General features: G+C 42.3%; 1 protein-coding gene across 1 annotated transcript in view; it reads left to right on the forward strand.

Annotated features, from left to right (window-relative positions):
* LOC120059508 (FYVE, RhoGEF and PH domain-containing protein 3-like) overlaps positions 1-15,972 on the forward strand; it is a 95,390-nt gene that overhangs the window by 75,352 nt on the left and 4,066 nt on the right. Inside the window, exons 5-18 of the mRNA XM_039008624.1 lie at positions 587-676; positions 2,654-2,790; positions 4,629-4,785; positions 4,929-5,067; positions 6,187-6,245; positions 6,915-7,061; positions 7,195-7,299; positions 7,415-7,494; positions 7,638-7,668; positions 9,097-9,201; positions 9,936-9,989; positions 10,714-10,809; positions 10,979-11,113; positions 12,546-12,686. Of these exons, the coding sequence (XP_038864552.1) occupies positions 587-676; positions 2,654-2,790; positions 4,629-4,785; positions 4,929-5,067; positions 6,187-6,245; positions 6,915-7,061; positions 7,195-7,299; positions 7,415-7,494; positions 7,638-7,668; positions 9,097-9,201; positions 9,936-9,989; positions 10,714-10,809; positions 10,979-11,113; positions 12,546-12,686 (1,476 nt within the window). The remainder of the gene's footprint in view (positions 1-586; positions 677-2,653; positions 2,791-4,628; positions 4,786-4,928; positions 5,068-6,186; positions 6,246-6,914; positions 7,062-7,194; positions 7,300-7,414; positions 7,495-7,637; positions 7,669-9,096; positions 9,202-9,935; positions 9,990-10,713; positions 10,810-10,978; positions 11,114-12,545; positions 12,687-15,972) is intronic.

A 15,972-nucleotide genomic window follows, 5' to 3' on the forward strand; every position in this document is an offset into this window, starting at 1 on the left:
TCTCACAATTTCCTCCAATTTCCCGATTTTGTGCGCGCATGTGATTGTGTACCGCTGTTGCAAAGCACAATGTCACAATGTAGTACACCCTCCCTTTCTGAGGACTGGTCTCAGTCACACGTCACAGGAATGTCATTTCATCCATTAAGTTAATTCCTCTTCCTGAAGTAGTCAAACTGAACACACATCCGCAGCACCTTTACGTGTCATCTCAGCTCCACTAGTAAACACGGTATTGGTGACTAACTCAGCTCTCGGTAAAGCAGCACCGACTGCCGATTGTTACAACATGCGCTGACACATTATGAGGTTGGCCCAGTTTCACTCAACAACCGAGATGAAAAGAGCACATGCGGACATCCCCATTTCAGACCACTTTTATCTTATATGTAATCACTGGTTAGAGTTTGGTTGCTTTTCACCTAATATGTTTTGTGTTAATGTTGCTGATATTCTCTCTCAAAGGTCATAGGCCCAGAGGCATATGTTTAATGTACGATACAGGTCTAATGTAGGTTTGTGTAGGGAGTGTTTTCTATATGGTATGCTATTGTTCTGACTGTTTGTGTCCACTTCTCTCCCTCAGTACTCAGAGACACAGAGGTTACTGAACATCGCCAGAGAGCTCCTTCACACTGAGGAGGCCTACGTCAAAAGACTCAACCTCCTCGACCAGGTATACACACACTCACACACAGTGGGTTGTGTACTCTGAAATACACAACCACATGCAAAGGACGTCAGACTGCTTGCTTAGAGGGTACCACTTCTTCCCGATTCGGCACATACTTGGCTTGAACCTGGGGCCTCAGCTTGATAAACACAGGTTACCGTTCTCCCTCAAGCGCCTCTACCTGTCGCTAGCTCTTGAGTGTCGCAAACGTGGACACTTAAGGCTGAGGAGTAAGTTTCACACATCTCCATGTGCTACACGTACAGTGCATTCGGAAAGTATTTGGACCCCTTCCCTTTCTCCACATTTTGTTACGTTACAGCCTTATTCTGAAATCGATTAAATAATTTTTTCCCTCATCAATCAACACACAATGCCCCATAATGACAAAGTGAAAACAGGTTTTTGGAAATTTTTCGAAATGTATTAAAACATAAAACATATATAACATTTCTGCAACATTGACAGTCCCCAAGAACACAATAGTCTTCATCATTCTTAAATGGAAGAAGTTTTGAACCGCCAACTCTTCCTAGAGCTGGCCGTCCGACCAAACTGAGAAATCGTGGGAGAAGGTCCTTGCTCATGGAGTTGACCAAGAACCCGATGGTCACTCTGACAGAGCTCCAGAGTTCCTCTGTGGAGATGGGAGAACCTTCCAGAAGGACAACCATCTCTGCAGCACTCCACCAATCAGGCCTTTATGGTAGACGGAAGACACTCCTCAGTAAAAGGCACATGACAGCCCGCTAGGAGTTTGCCCGAAAGGCACCTAAAGGACTCTCAAAAAGATCAATGTTCGTTTCATCAGACCAGAGAATCTTGCTTCTCCGGTCTGATGAAACGAACATTGAACTTTTTGGCCTGAATGCCAAGCGTCACGTCTGGAGGAAACCTGGCACCATCCCTACAGTGAAGCCTAGTGGTGGCAGCATTCTGTGGGGACTGGGAGACTAGTCAGGATCAAGGGAAAGATGAACAGAGCAAAGTACAGAGAGATTCTTGATGATGAAAACCTGTTCCAGAGCGCTCAGGACCTCAGACTGGGGTGAAGGTTCACCTTCCAACAGGACAATGACCCTAAGCACACAGCCAAGACAACACAGGAGTGGCTTCGGGACAAGTCTCTGAATGTTCTTGAGTGGCCCAGCCAGAGCCCGGACTTGAACCGGATCGAACATCTCTGGAGAGACCTGAAAACAGCTGTGCAGCGACGCTCCCAATCCAACCTGACAGAACTTGAGAGGATCTGCAGAGAAGAATGGGAGAAACTCCCCAAATACAGGTGTATCAAGCTTGAAGCGTCATAACCAAGAAGACTCAATGGCTGTAATCGCTGCCAAAGGTGCTTCAACAAGGTTCTGAGTAAATGGTCTGAATGCTTATGTAAATGTGATATTTCAGTTTTGTATTTTTTATAAAAATCTGTTTTTCTTTGTCATTATTGGGTGTGTAGATTTATGAGGGGAAAACACTATTTAATGAATTTTAGAATAAGGCTGTAACGTAACAAAATGGTGAAAAAGTCAAGGGGTCTGAATACTTTCCGAATTCACTGTCCTTAACAAAGGCCTACTCCTCCCATATTAGGCCATATTCATATTGTTTTATATCTGGTGTGAGATATACATATTTGTTGTTGAAGTTGACCGTCACGTACATGACCACAGACAACAGGATATGTGCTGGCACAGACAGTAGGCTAATCTCAGGGCCGCTTCCTGTTTTTGTCAAGCTTCTGCTCCCTCACATTGGTAGCGTTTGTCAGGGAAACTCAGGTGCACGCAGGCCTGTGGTTGGGTGACTGACAGGGAGGTGAAAGGTCATGGACCTGATGATGACAGACAGATCTAACCATCATACACATCCCCCTATGAAAAAAGATTATTCGATCAAAGAGCCCATGGTTTGTTATATCATTTATAGTAATGTAGTTAGTAATGTTAGTAATGTTAGTAATGTTACTCCTGTCGTTTGTAGGTATTTTGCACTAAGCTGACTGAAGCTGGAATCCCTCAGGACGTGATAACGGGGATCTTCTCCAACATATCCTCCATCTACTGCTTTCACCACAAGTTCCTGCTCCCTGAGCTCAAGACACGCATCACTGGAGAATGGTGAGGAGACCAGGGGCAATGTTGTAATAGTGTTTCATTCATGTTATATGGTTCTATTAGCAAATCAAATCAAATGTTATTTATCACATGCGCGGTAGACCTTACCTTGAAATGCTTACTTCCCTTAAAACCAACAATGCAGATTTAAGAAAATAGAGCTAAGGAAATATTTACTAAATAAACTAAAGTAATATAAAAAAAAAATATATACAGTTGAAGTCGGAAGTTTACATACACTTGGGTTGGAGTCATTAAAACTTGTTTTTCAACCACTCCACAAATTTCTTGTTAACAAACTATAGTTTTGGCAAGTCGGTTAGGACATCTACTTTGTGCATGACACAAGTAATTTTTCCAACAATTGTTTACAGACTGATTTTTTCACTTATAATTCAGTGTATCACAATTCCAGTGGGTCAGAAGTTTACATACACTAAGTTGACTGTACCTTTAAACAGCTTGGAAATTTGCAGAAAAGCATTAGAAGCTTTAGAAGCTTCTGATAGGCTAATTGACATCATTTGAATCAATTGGATGTATTTCAAGGCCAACCTTCAAACTCAGTGCCTCTTTGCTTGACATCATGGAAAATCAAAATAAATCCGGCAAGACCTCAGGAAAGAAAATTGTATACCTCCACAAGTCTGGTTCATCCTTGGGAGAAATTTCCAAACGCCTGAAGGTACCACGTTCATCTGTACAAACAATGGTATGCAAGTATAAACACCATGGGACCACGCAGCCGTCATAACGCTCAGGAAGGAGACGCGCGTTCTGTCTCCTAGAGATGAACGTACTGTGGTGCGAAAAGTGCAAATCAATCCCAGATCAACAGCAAAGGACCTTGTGAAGATGCTGGAGGAAACGGGTACAAAAGTTTCTATATCCACAGTTAAACGAGTCCTATATCGACATAACCTGAAGGCCGCTCAGCAAGGAAGAAGCCACCGCTCCAAAACCGCCATAAAAAAGCCAGACTACGGTTTGCAACTGCACATGGGAACAAAGATCGTACTTTTTGGAGAAATGTCCTCTGGTCTGATGAAAAAAAAATAGAACTGTTTGGCCATAATGACCATTGTTATGTTTGGAGGAAAAAGGGGGAGGCTTGCAAGCCGAAGAACACCATCCCAACCGTGAAGCACAGGGGTGGCAGCATCATGTTGTGGGGGTGCTTTGCTGCAGGAGGGACTGGTGCACTTCACAAAATAGATGGCATCATGATGAAAATTACGTGGATATATTGAAGCAACATCTCAAGACATCAGTCAGGAAGTTAAGGAGAAGCTGTTCAGGAGCCTTTTGGACCTAGACTTGGCTCTCCGATCAAGACTGTGCAGTAGGATGCAAAATCTTCTACAAACAACACCTATGTGATATTGGGTTTCTGCTTAGATGCTTCGCTCGCTCGCTCGCTCGCTCTTCTCTTCTATTCTCTCTCATTACTGAATAGTGATAATTCTGCAATGGTCGGTATATGTTTTGGCTGTAGAACTCTGACAGCTGGGTTGCAGTTTGGGGGGGTTGGTGTGTGCCAGGCTGGTAGAATAGGGGCATTATCCGCCTGTCTTCATCTGCTGGGAGTAAATTTACCATAAGTGTGTGCCAACCCTAGTCTCTCTCTGTCTAGAGATTATTGTTTCATAGAAATGATGTAGAGGGATTCCACCTGTCGCCTTCTGCGCACAATAAACAGTAAATGTACCGTAGATTACTGTTTCTGTGAATTCCACATGTGTACTGCAAGTATACTCTAAGTTCAGAGTACAGTACAAAAATAGACATTGATTTTTTTAGAGTTTTAAGCCCTATGGGCGGGTGTGTGTTCTGTGTGTTAGGGACTCAAACCCACGTATCGGAGACATCCTCCAGAAGCTGGCTCCTTTTATGAAGATGTACGGAGAGTACGTGAAGAACTTTGATCGTGCTATGGACCTGGTCAACACCTGGAGCCAGCGGTCATCACAGTTCAAGAGTGTGGTCCAGAACATACAAGTAGGTGGCATCTCTCCCACAGAATCAATGTGTGTTTATGGTAACGTGTGCTGTTGTTACCCGTGAATTAAAGTGTGGTGTACCCACAGTATGTTTACAGTACTGTGTGTGTAACTGTGTTGCTGTGTGTTCGATCCTGACAGAAGCAGGATGTGTGTGGGAACCTGACTCTCCAGCACCACATGCTGGAGCCTGTGCAGAGGATCCCTCGCTATGAACTCTTGCTCAAGGACTATCTGAAGAAACTGCCTGATGATGCACTGGACAGGAAGGACACGGAGAGTATGTCTGTCTGCCTGTCTGTCCGTCTGTTTGTCTGTACCTACACACTGCTCACCCACTCATTACCTGTGTGTTTGTCTGTCTGTCTGTTTGTCCCTCACTACCCTTCCTAAACTAGGACCCGTACTAGCCACTTTACAAGCTCCATGTCTTGTGACCTCACCATAACCTTGTACTGTACATTGTCCCTGTTTGAAGTAATGTCTAGGTAAAGCCTGCATAATCCACCGTGGCGTGTCAGGTGTCCTGTAGAGGGGAACGTCAGCTCTGTTTATGTAGTTCATGACTTTAATGCAGTGTTGCGTTAATGTGTGTGTTTAATGTAGAATGTGCGTCTCTGATGTTGGGTAATGTACTACCACTCTCCCTGTCTGTGTAACACAAACATTGTATATGTTTGATGCATGGTAATTTACAGTAGGCCCATAGTCTGATGCACAGGCTGGCTGCAGTGAAAGGTTGGACACTGACCTATTTGTCACAGTATTCAATTCAATTACTAAGAGTCGTATATACAATGAGGATACAAAACATTAGGAACACCTGCTCTTTCCATGACATAGACTGACCAGGTGAAGCTATGATCCCTTATTGATGTTGTTATTCAGAAGGTGGATGGGCAAGACAAAATATTTAAGTGCCTTTGAACGTGGTATGGTATTAGGTGCCAGTGGCCCCGGTTTGAGTGTGCCAAGAACTGCAACGCTGCTGGGCTTTTCACGCTCAACAGTTTCCCGCGTGTATCAAGAATGGTCAACCGCCAAAAGTACATCCAGCCAACTTGACACAAACGTGGGAAACTTTGGAGTCAACATGGGCCAGCATCCTCGTGGAACGCTTTCAACACCTTGTAGAGTCCATGCCCCCGAGGAATTGTGGCTGTTCTGAGGGCAAAAGAGGGTGCAACTCCTAATGTTTTATGCACTCAATGTAGTGTAGAGTGTGTCTTTGAACAGAGTGAACAGAGAAATGTCTTTGAACAGAGTGTTTTCTTTCTTCCCTCTTTCTATGTTTCTTTTTTTTTCACTCAGTGTAGAGTGTTTCAAATGTGTAGGGCTGATGCATGGTTACGTAGAGTTGCTGCAGACAGGTCTAACACTGCCTGTGTGTGTTTTATAGAAGCCCTGGAACTCATATCCACAGCAGCCAACCACTCCAATGCTGCCATCAGGAAAATGGTAAGATGTTTTTTTCTGCTTCGGAGCCCTCTCTCTTCCCTCCATATGTGAATCTCTCTGACGTACTTCTCCTACTTTTCACTGGTTTTCACGAAGGTGGTGTTGTAGTTCACAGCCGCGGGGGAAGGAGGGAGAGAGTTTTGATTGGTTGATTTCATTTGACCATTTAAAAACGCAATGCAACCACCAACGTGGACGCAACGCGTTTAAACGTGTGTTGACGATTACATTTTTTTTGTTGTTGCAATAAACATCACATGACCTGAATAATGAAACGACTATGCAAAGACCAAAACACAACACATTTGAATAGTTCCCCCGGATGACAGTAGTCACTCTCCTTGGGAATAGCTCGCAGAACTAGCCAGCCTAGCGTCCAAACTGCGTTGGATGCGGCGACTTGCGGGGAGGGAGGGTGCTTCAGTGCAGACAGGAAGCTGCCGTTTCCTGCCACTAGTTTCACAGCCTGCAGAAGAGTGAATTATGTCTCTATGACACACACACACACACACAGTCACACTTCTGCCCTCTGGTGTGACTTATCGTGTCTTATTCTGTCTCAACAGTTTTAGTTCAATAGCTCCTTGTTGCCCTGACTTAAATGAATGTATAATTTTGCTCTGTATGTGTGTGTGTTTCACATTGTTCCTTATCCTTGGTGTTCCTCAGGAGAAGATGAACAAACTGCTGCAGGTCTATGAGAGACTGGGGGGAGAGGAGGACATCGTGAACCCAGCCAACGAGCTCATCAAAGAGGGACACATCAAGAAGATGTCTGCCAAGAATGGGACGGCCCAGGACCGATACCTCTACCTGGTGAGTGGCAGAAGGAGTTGAAATGAAGAGAATGTGTAGGAATGGAACGATATCAAAGTGTGTGTGTATTCATGCGTCTATTTAATGTGTATTCTCATCCGTTGTCCTTTCTCTCTGTGTGTCCGTGCTGCAGTTCAACAACATGGTGCTGTACTGCGTTCCCAAGCTGAGGCTGATGGGGCAGAAGTTCAGTGTGAGAGAGAGGATCGACATCGCTGGGATGGAGGTCAGGAAGGAGGTAACGGAAGCTACTCCTCTTCTCTTGTTACTTTCCTTCCATTCTGAATGCGTGACGCGTAGAAGGGACATTGCTCTCAGAGGTAAAGTGGCACTGTTCTCCTCTGCGGCTTCAGGTGCAAGAGAACGTGAAGCAGAACCTCCCTCACACGTTCACCATCATCGGCAAGCAGCGCTCACTAGAGCTGCAGGCCAGGTAAGAACTATGGAGCAATTACATGGGAGAACTGTAGAACTGTGCCTTTTGTAACAGAAACACAACATTTCATGCACAGCAGTAACTCATAGAAGTACTAATAGCTATAGGGCTGTTGTTGAAACATTCCCTCTGTTTTTCAGGACGGCTGAGGAAAAGGAAGACTGGATACAGGTCAGGAATACCAGACCAACACTAACATGGAATGGGTTTTACAGGGGATTTGTGTATTAGGAACAGTATTTGTATTAGTGCGGCTTTCCTCCACACTGCCATACTGAGTTGGGAAATTGTTTCCTCTCGTTAAGCTGCTCATTAAAGCTCATTTAGCCCATTAAAGCTAACTAAAGCTGGGTAAAAAGGGCTTACAGGCTGGAGGGGAGGAGTGTGTGCCAGGCAGGGGGTCTGGGAGTGTGTGGAAAGGAGTGGAAGGGTCCTTCGGCAATCTGAAGGACACAGAGGAATGTGTGGTGTCTCGAGACTTTGGAGAGGGCTGCACAAAGATTGTGCCTTCACAGAGTCTATTATTCACACATGAATACAGTGCTCACCACACACACACACACACACACACACACACACACACACACACACACACACACACACACACACACACACACACACACACACACTCTGGTAGTGCAGTAGAGAGGCCAGTCTCTGACACAGTCCACTGGGCTGGATCAGAGGTCCCTGATACATTTGTCCCTCTGATGTCATGGCTGATGTCATCTCTGTATAACAGGGTCAGTCCAGACGACAACGATGTCTCTCTTTGTTCTCCTCTCTTTGTGTTTGTATTTATTATGGATCCCCATTAGCTTCTGCCGAAGCTACTCTTCCTGGGGTCTAGCAAAATTAAGGCAGTTTATACAATTTTAAAGTATTACAATACATTCACAGATTTCACAACACACTGTGAGACCTCAGGCCCCTACTCCACCACTACCACATATCTACATGACAAAATCCATGTTTGTGTGTGTGTGTGTATGCATGTTTGTGTGCCTGTGTGTGTTGCTTCACAGTCCCCGCTGTTCCATAAGGTGTATTTTTATCTGTTTTTTAAATCTAATTTTACTGCCTGTGTCAGTTACTTGATGTGGAATAGAGTTCCATGTAGTCATGGCTCTATGTAGTACTGTGTGCCTCCCATAGTCTGTTCTGGACTTGGGGACTGTGAAGAGACCTCTTATGGCATGTCTTGTGGGGTATGCATGAGTGTCTGAGCTGTGTGCCAGTAGTTTAGACAGGCAGCTCGGTGCATTCAGCATGTCAATACCTCCCATAAATAAAAGTAATGATGAAGTCAATCTCTCCTCCACTTTCAGCCAGGAGAAATTGACATGCATATTATTAACATTAGCTCTCTTTAACTCAGACAGGCAGAGGCCCTCTTTCTCCCTCTCTCTCCCTGTCTATCCCACTCTCTCTCTCCCTCTGTCTATCTCTCTCCTAAGGGGCTGTAGATTGTTGTAGAATTTCTCCCGTTGTAAAATCTGTGACTTCTTGACTTTTACTGTAAACCAGTGAAGAATATTTGAACTGTCTGAAACTGTCAATGGCTTATCTCCTTCTCTCCCCCATCCCGTCCACTTCCAGGTGATCCTGGCCACCATAGAGAAGCACAAGCAGAACAGTGAGACCTTTAACAAAGCCTTCAATAGCTCCTTCTCCAGGGACGAAGACCACCCGCCAGACTCACCGGTCAGTCAGTCTGTCTGTGTTTCTTTCTTTCTCTCTGTCAAGCCATGTGTATATATCAATATGAAAGCACTATGGCTTTGTCCGAAAGTGTGTCACCGTCAGGTCTTTGTCTGACAAAGCATCTATCCTCACACAACACGCGCACACACAGCACACACACACACACACACACAGCCGTGTGTTGTCACGCGTCCCTCACTGCAGACACTGATAGACACACAAAGAAGCTCTTACTTAACTCACACATACACACACAAACATGTATACTTATGAAGGAGCGCTTTATTCAGTTGCACACCCACACAAACGAACGAACACACACACTGTCATGGTCTGTCTTTAGTTCCCCGGCACTCTCTCATGACCTAATAGGGGAAGCCCCCATGCACACTGTACAAAAAATCTCTTCTGAATCTCCACTGACCCACTTTGGGCCGGCTGGATCTGGACACAGGCCAAAGTAGGAACACATGCCAGGCCTATTGTCTATCTCTGAGGCATGGCTGCCGTCTAGTGGGGACAAACACACACAGCAGCTTTAGGTAATATTCAGAGGTGGATGGTCCCATTCTCTGGCGACGTGTGTGAGAGAGCTTTGTTAGCGATATGTTTGACACCTGAAATGAAGTGCTAGCCACGTAATAACAATGGATGTACTTTCAATGCAACTCATACGTCTCTCCCAGGGTTAAATATGTCACTCTGATCGGGTATTCGTTTTCTTCTCTTCTCAGGGTCCCTGGAGCAGCACATCCATAGACTCAGACAGTGAAAGACTGCAAGAAAGGGTAGGTGTCAAAACGTCCATTTCAACAATACATTTCCTCAGGCTCTCTTGCCTGATGCTGTTCTGTTACTGACTCTGCTTTCGATTAGAAGAGAAACTTTGCTACAGTATGAATGGCGTCGCCCCACATAATAATAGAAACCATACAATGGGCAATATAAATGTGAATACATTGTACCATGAATGACTGAGTTCATCACAAGAAGTACATTGATCTCTCCTGTTCTAAAGCCTGGATGTCTGTCTGTGTTTGAGGTAGCAAGACAATGGGAGTATTACAATGGTAGTGGATCTATAATCCACACAGTAGGCTGCAGAGAGGTATAAATAGTAAGTTGTCTTCTCTACCGGGATAGCATCACTAGCTCGCTCTCTAGCAGCGGTGAGGGGTGTCTGTGGAGAGATGAGACACGATCAGGGGGTGAATTTCACACTCCCTCCCACAATGCAAATGTGCTAAACGGCTGGTGGTGCTATCGATGCCCCAGTCTGAGAGAGCAGAGGGAGGGGCTTCGATTTTCACTTTTTTTGGTTCTAGAGGACGATGTTGGGAGTGGGAGAGAAAGAATAGGGTAGATAACAGAGAGAGCGGGGGAAATGGCAACCCGTCCCACTATTTCAGGGTAAGGGTTACTTAGGCAACACAAAGATGTATTGAGACAAGGTGACCTTGTGATTGGACAGATCGTGATACATTGTTTGTATGTGTTTCTCTGTTTCCCCAGAAAAGTTCCAAGAAGAAGGAGAAGGAGACATGCAAAGGCTGCAACGAGAGCTTCAACTTTACCAAGCGCAAGCACCACTGCAAAGCCTGCGGAGCGGTGAGTGCAGAGAGAGAGAGGAGGTTGGGGGCTGGAACAGTTAGTGCCAGGATGCTGCATTTTCATTGGTGGATGTCCGATGAAAATTGATTTTCAGTTGTCTAAATATATTTTTTATCTCTCTCCAATTCCTCCCTCTTCCTCTTTCACTCTTCCCCTCCCTCTGCAGGCCATCTGTGGTAAATGCTCTAAGATGTTGGAGAATAAGACGTGTCGTGTGTGTCCTGAGTGCTTCGAGACTAGCCAGGGCCCCGAGGGGCCTGCAGGGGCCCCAGTAGAGCTGAAGAGGAAAGCTACAGCCGAGGTGAGGACCGACTCTCAGCTTATACTATGGAAAAGAGTAGAATAGAATATAACTTAATTTAAACACATTTTCCATCCAGAGACTTCCTTTTGGCTTCCCCTCACAAACATCATAAGACAATCAAACATCATACTTATTGTATATTGCACAGTGTTGTTGAGAAGCTAGCATGGACAGGCTGCACAGAGTGGACTCCCAGCAGAGCAGGTCTGAGGAAGGGAGTTGGAGTATGGGGGTTGGCAGCGGGCACGCTATCTCAGCTCCAGCCTCTGGAGAGAGCGGCATAATCACGTTAGTTGCACCAGCATGACAGAGAAGACAGAGCCCAGCCCAGACAGGCCCACAGAGCACCATACACCTCAATCAATCAATCACACACGCACGCACACACACACACACACACACACACACACTAGAGAGAGAGAACAGTGGTACACACAGTCTATAGTCTGCACGGCTCAATAAGATCCATCTCTGTGTGTGTACCAGGAGTCAAGGTGATCTAGTGTTCAATAGACTGCTTGTGTAGAGCACAGCGTATAACAGAGACTGGACGAAGCAGATCGTTGTGTCTCAAAGCCCGTAGGCAATCCTGAACAATATCTTTATAATATACTGTAATATCTTTGTTTTATTGCAGTATCATTATCCATGTCTATCAAGCCCACAGTGCTGCTGTAAAAGAAACTGCTAAGAAACTCTCACACACTCACACTCACACACACACACACACACACACACACACACACACACACACACACACACACACACACACACACACACACACACACACACACACACACACACACACACACACACACACACACACACAGCAATATTGAGTAACCTCTATTTGAGAACAAGTACCATGACTAGTTAAGGGGCTTAGTGGAAAGCAGCAGACTCTGCTGAGTGACTAGTCTCTCCACTTCATGCCTATGATGCAGCAACTGAGCAGTCTAATCTGTCTGTCTTGGGGTTATACTGTCTCACACACACACACAAACTAGATCTTTCACAGTAGCAGTACCATAATGGCAGTGATCTGCAGTGGTATTATTTCCCACCAAGGGGGGCTACAGCACCACATCAGTTACAGTGGGGCAGCAGCATGAACACCTGTCCATGTCCAAATCTCCCAATACATTTGTCCTATATGCTGGACACCAAGGTTTGTTATGTAAGCGAATGTCCCAGACCTTTATCCTCGAGTGCCCCTTAAACGTCCAGGCTGATTATCACTTTGAATTAAAAGTAGAATTGACAGTGAAAGTGAATTCCAATTCCAAACGTTTGTTTGTGCATGGGGAACGAGCTACTGTAATTGTGTTGAACTATCGAATATTATTTGAGTATTGGCACCCACTGCGGTAGATCGACTTTGGGATTGGGCCTTTAACTCTGCCTCCTGTGTGTGTCTCTGTCTCTCCAGAAGCAGGCGTCTCTGTCGGGGGACAACTGTCTGCTGTGTGCCCAGCTGCAGGTGCAGGAGAAGGGCAAGAGCTGGACCAAGACCTGGGTGGCCATCACCAAGACTGAACCACTGGTGCTCTACCTGCAGACCAGCGGACAGGTAAGGGTTAAACTCACACACACCTGTGTCTGTCTTTATCTGTGTCTGTGTTCCTGTCTGTTTATTTGTGTCTTTGTACCGCTGTCTTGTCTACGTCCTGTCTCCATGCCCAGGTCACCTGTATATGTAGGTAGAGGTTTCCCCTAACAACTATAGGGTCAGTTATAATCAATTATATTTTGTGTGTCAATGTGCTTTACACCTCCTGTACTGTAAAGTCTGTGTCCTTGTCATGTGTGTTCCCACTGTCTGTACTCAGTAGATTTGGGTCAGGGGGATTTGTCTGTCCTCACTCTGACCTCAGATGGAGCTTCTGCTGCCAGCTGGCTGTCACACTGTTAATACCATGGTGTTATTACTCGATTATTGCTCTATTATTACACTGTTATTACCATGTTATTATTACTCTATTACTACACTGTAATTACCATGGCGTTATTACTCATTCTACGCCGTAATTACTTTTGTGATATTACTCTTATTACACTGTAATTACCATGGCGTTATTACTCTAATAAACTAATTACCATGGTGTTATTACTCTATTACACTGTAATTACCATGGTGTTATTACTCTATTACACTGTAATTACCATGGTGTTATTACTCTAATAAACTGTAATTACCATGGTGTTATTACTCTAATAAACTGTAATTACCATGGTGTTATTACTCTAATAAACTGTAATTACAATGGTTTTATTACTCTAGTATTACGCTAATTGCCATGGTGTTATTACTCTAAACTAATTACCATGATGGTATTACTCTAATTTCCATGTTGGTATTACTCTGTTATTACACTGTAATTGTCATGGTGTTATTACTCTAATAAACTGTAATTACCATGGTGTTTTTACTCTAATAAACTAATTACCATGGTGCTATTACTCTGTTATTACACTGTAATTACATGGCGGTATTACTCTAATAAACTGTAATTACCATGGTGTTATTACTCTAATAAACTGTAATTACCATGGTGTTATTACTCTAATAAACTGTAAATACCATGGTGTTATTACTCTAATAAACTGTAATTACCATGGTGTTATTACTCTAATAAACTGTCATTACCATGGTGCTGTTACTCTGTTATTACACTGTAATTACCATGGCGGTATTATTCTAATAAACTGTAAATACCATGGTGTTATTACGCTAATAAACTGTAATTACCATGGTGTTATTACTCTAATAAACTGTAATTACCATGGTGTTATTACTCTAATAAACTGTAAATACCATGGTGTTATTACTCTAATAAACCAATTAACATAGTGGTATTACTCTAATAAACTGTAATTATCATGGTGTAATTACTCTAATAAAACAATTAACATGGTGGTATTACTCTAATAAACTGTAATTACCATGGTGTTATTACTCTAATAAACTGTAATTACCATGGAGTTATTATTACACTGTAATTACCATGGTGTTATTACTCTAATAAACTGTAATTACCATGGCGTTATTACTCTGTTATTACACTTTAATTACCATGGTGTTATTACTCTATTATTACGCTAATTGCCATGGTGTTATTGCTCTAATAAACTAATTACCATGTTGATATTACTCTAATTACCATGTTGATATTACTCTAATTTCCATGTTGGTATTACTCTATTATTACACTGTAATTGTCATGGTGTTATTACTCTAGTAAACTGTAATTAGCATGGTGTTATAACTCTATTATTACACTAATTACCATGGTGTTATTACTCTATTATTGCAATAATTGCAATGTGTTATTACTCTAATAAACTGTAGTTACCATGGTGTTATTACTCTATAATTACACTGTAATTACCATGGTGTTATTACTCTAATAAACTGTAATTAGCATGGTGTTATTACTCTGTTATTACACTGTAATTACCATAGCGGTATTACTCTATTATTACAATAATTACAATGTGTTATTACTCTAATAAACTGTAGTTACCATGGTTTTATTACTCTAATAAACTAATTACCACTGTGTTATTACTCGTTTATTACACTGTAACTACCATGGTGGTATTACTTTGTTATTAGACTGTAATTTCCATGGTGTTATTACTCTATTACACTGTAATTACCATGGTGTTATTACTGTAATAAACTAATTACCATGGTGTTATTACTCTAACAAACTGTACTTACCATGGTGTTATTACTCTATTATTACACTAATTACCATGGTGTTATTACTCTATTATTGCAATAATTACAAAGTGTTGTTACTCTAATAAACTGTAGTTACCATGGTGTTATTACTCTAATAAACTGTAGTTACCATGGTGTTATTACTCTATTATTACACTGTAATTTCTTTGGTGGTATACCTCTGTTATTAGACTGTAAATACCATGTCGTTATTACTCTAATAAACTGTAATTACCATGGTGTTATTACTCTAATAAACTGTAATTACCATGGTGTTATTACTCTATAATTACACTGTAATTACCATGGAGTTATTACTCGAATAAACTGTACATTTCCATGGTGTTATTACTCTATTATTACACTGTAATAATCATGGTGTTATTACTCTAATAAACTGTAATTGCCATGGTGTTATTACTCTGTTATTACACTGTAATTACCATAGCCGTATTACTCAGTTATTACACTGTAATTATCATGGTGTTATTACTCTAGTAAACTGTAATTAGCATGGTGTTATAACTCTATTATTACACGAATTACCATGGTATTATTACTCTATTATGACAATAATTACAATGTGTTATTACTCTAATAAACTGTAGTTACCATGGTTTTATTACTCTAATAAACTAATTACCATGGTGTTATTACTCTATTATTACACTGTAATTACCATGGTGGTATTACTTTGTTATTGGACTGTAATTTCCATGGTGTTATTACTCTATTACACTGTATTTGCCATGGTGTTATTACTGTAATAAACTGTAATTACCATGGTGTTATTACTCTATTACACTGTATTTGCCATGGTGTTATTACTGTAATAAACTGTAATTACCATGGTGTTATTACTCTATTAAACCGTAATTGTCATGGTGTTATTATTCTATTATTACGCTGCAATTGCCATGGTGGTATTACTCTGTTATTACACTGTAATTACCATAGTGTTATTACTCTATTACGCTTTAATTGCCATGGTGTTACTCTATTACAATAATTACCATGGTGCTATTACTCTGTTATTACCATTGTGTTATTACTATATTATTACACTGTACTTACCATGATGTTATTACTCTATTACTACACTGTAATTACCATGACGTTATTACTCTAT

The sequence above is a fragment of the Salvelinus namaycush genome, chromosome 14 (genome assembly GCF_016432855.1).
Source record: "Salvelinus namaycush isolate Seneca chromosome 14, SaNama_1.0, whole genome shotgun sequence".
Taxonomy (NCBI): Eukaryota; Metazoa; Chordata; class Actinopteri; order Salmoniformes; family Salmonidae; genus Salvelinus; species Salvelinus namaycush.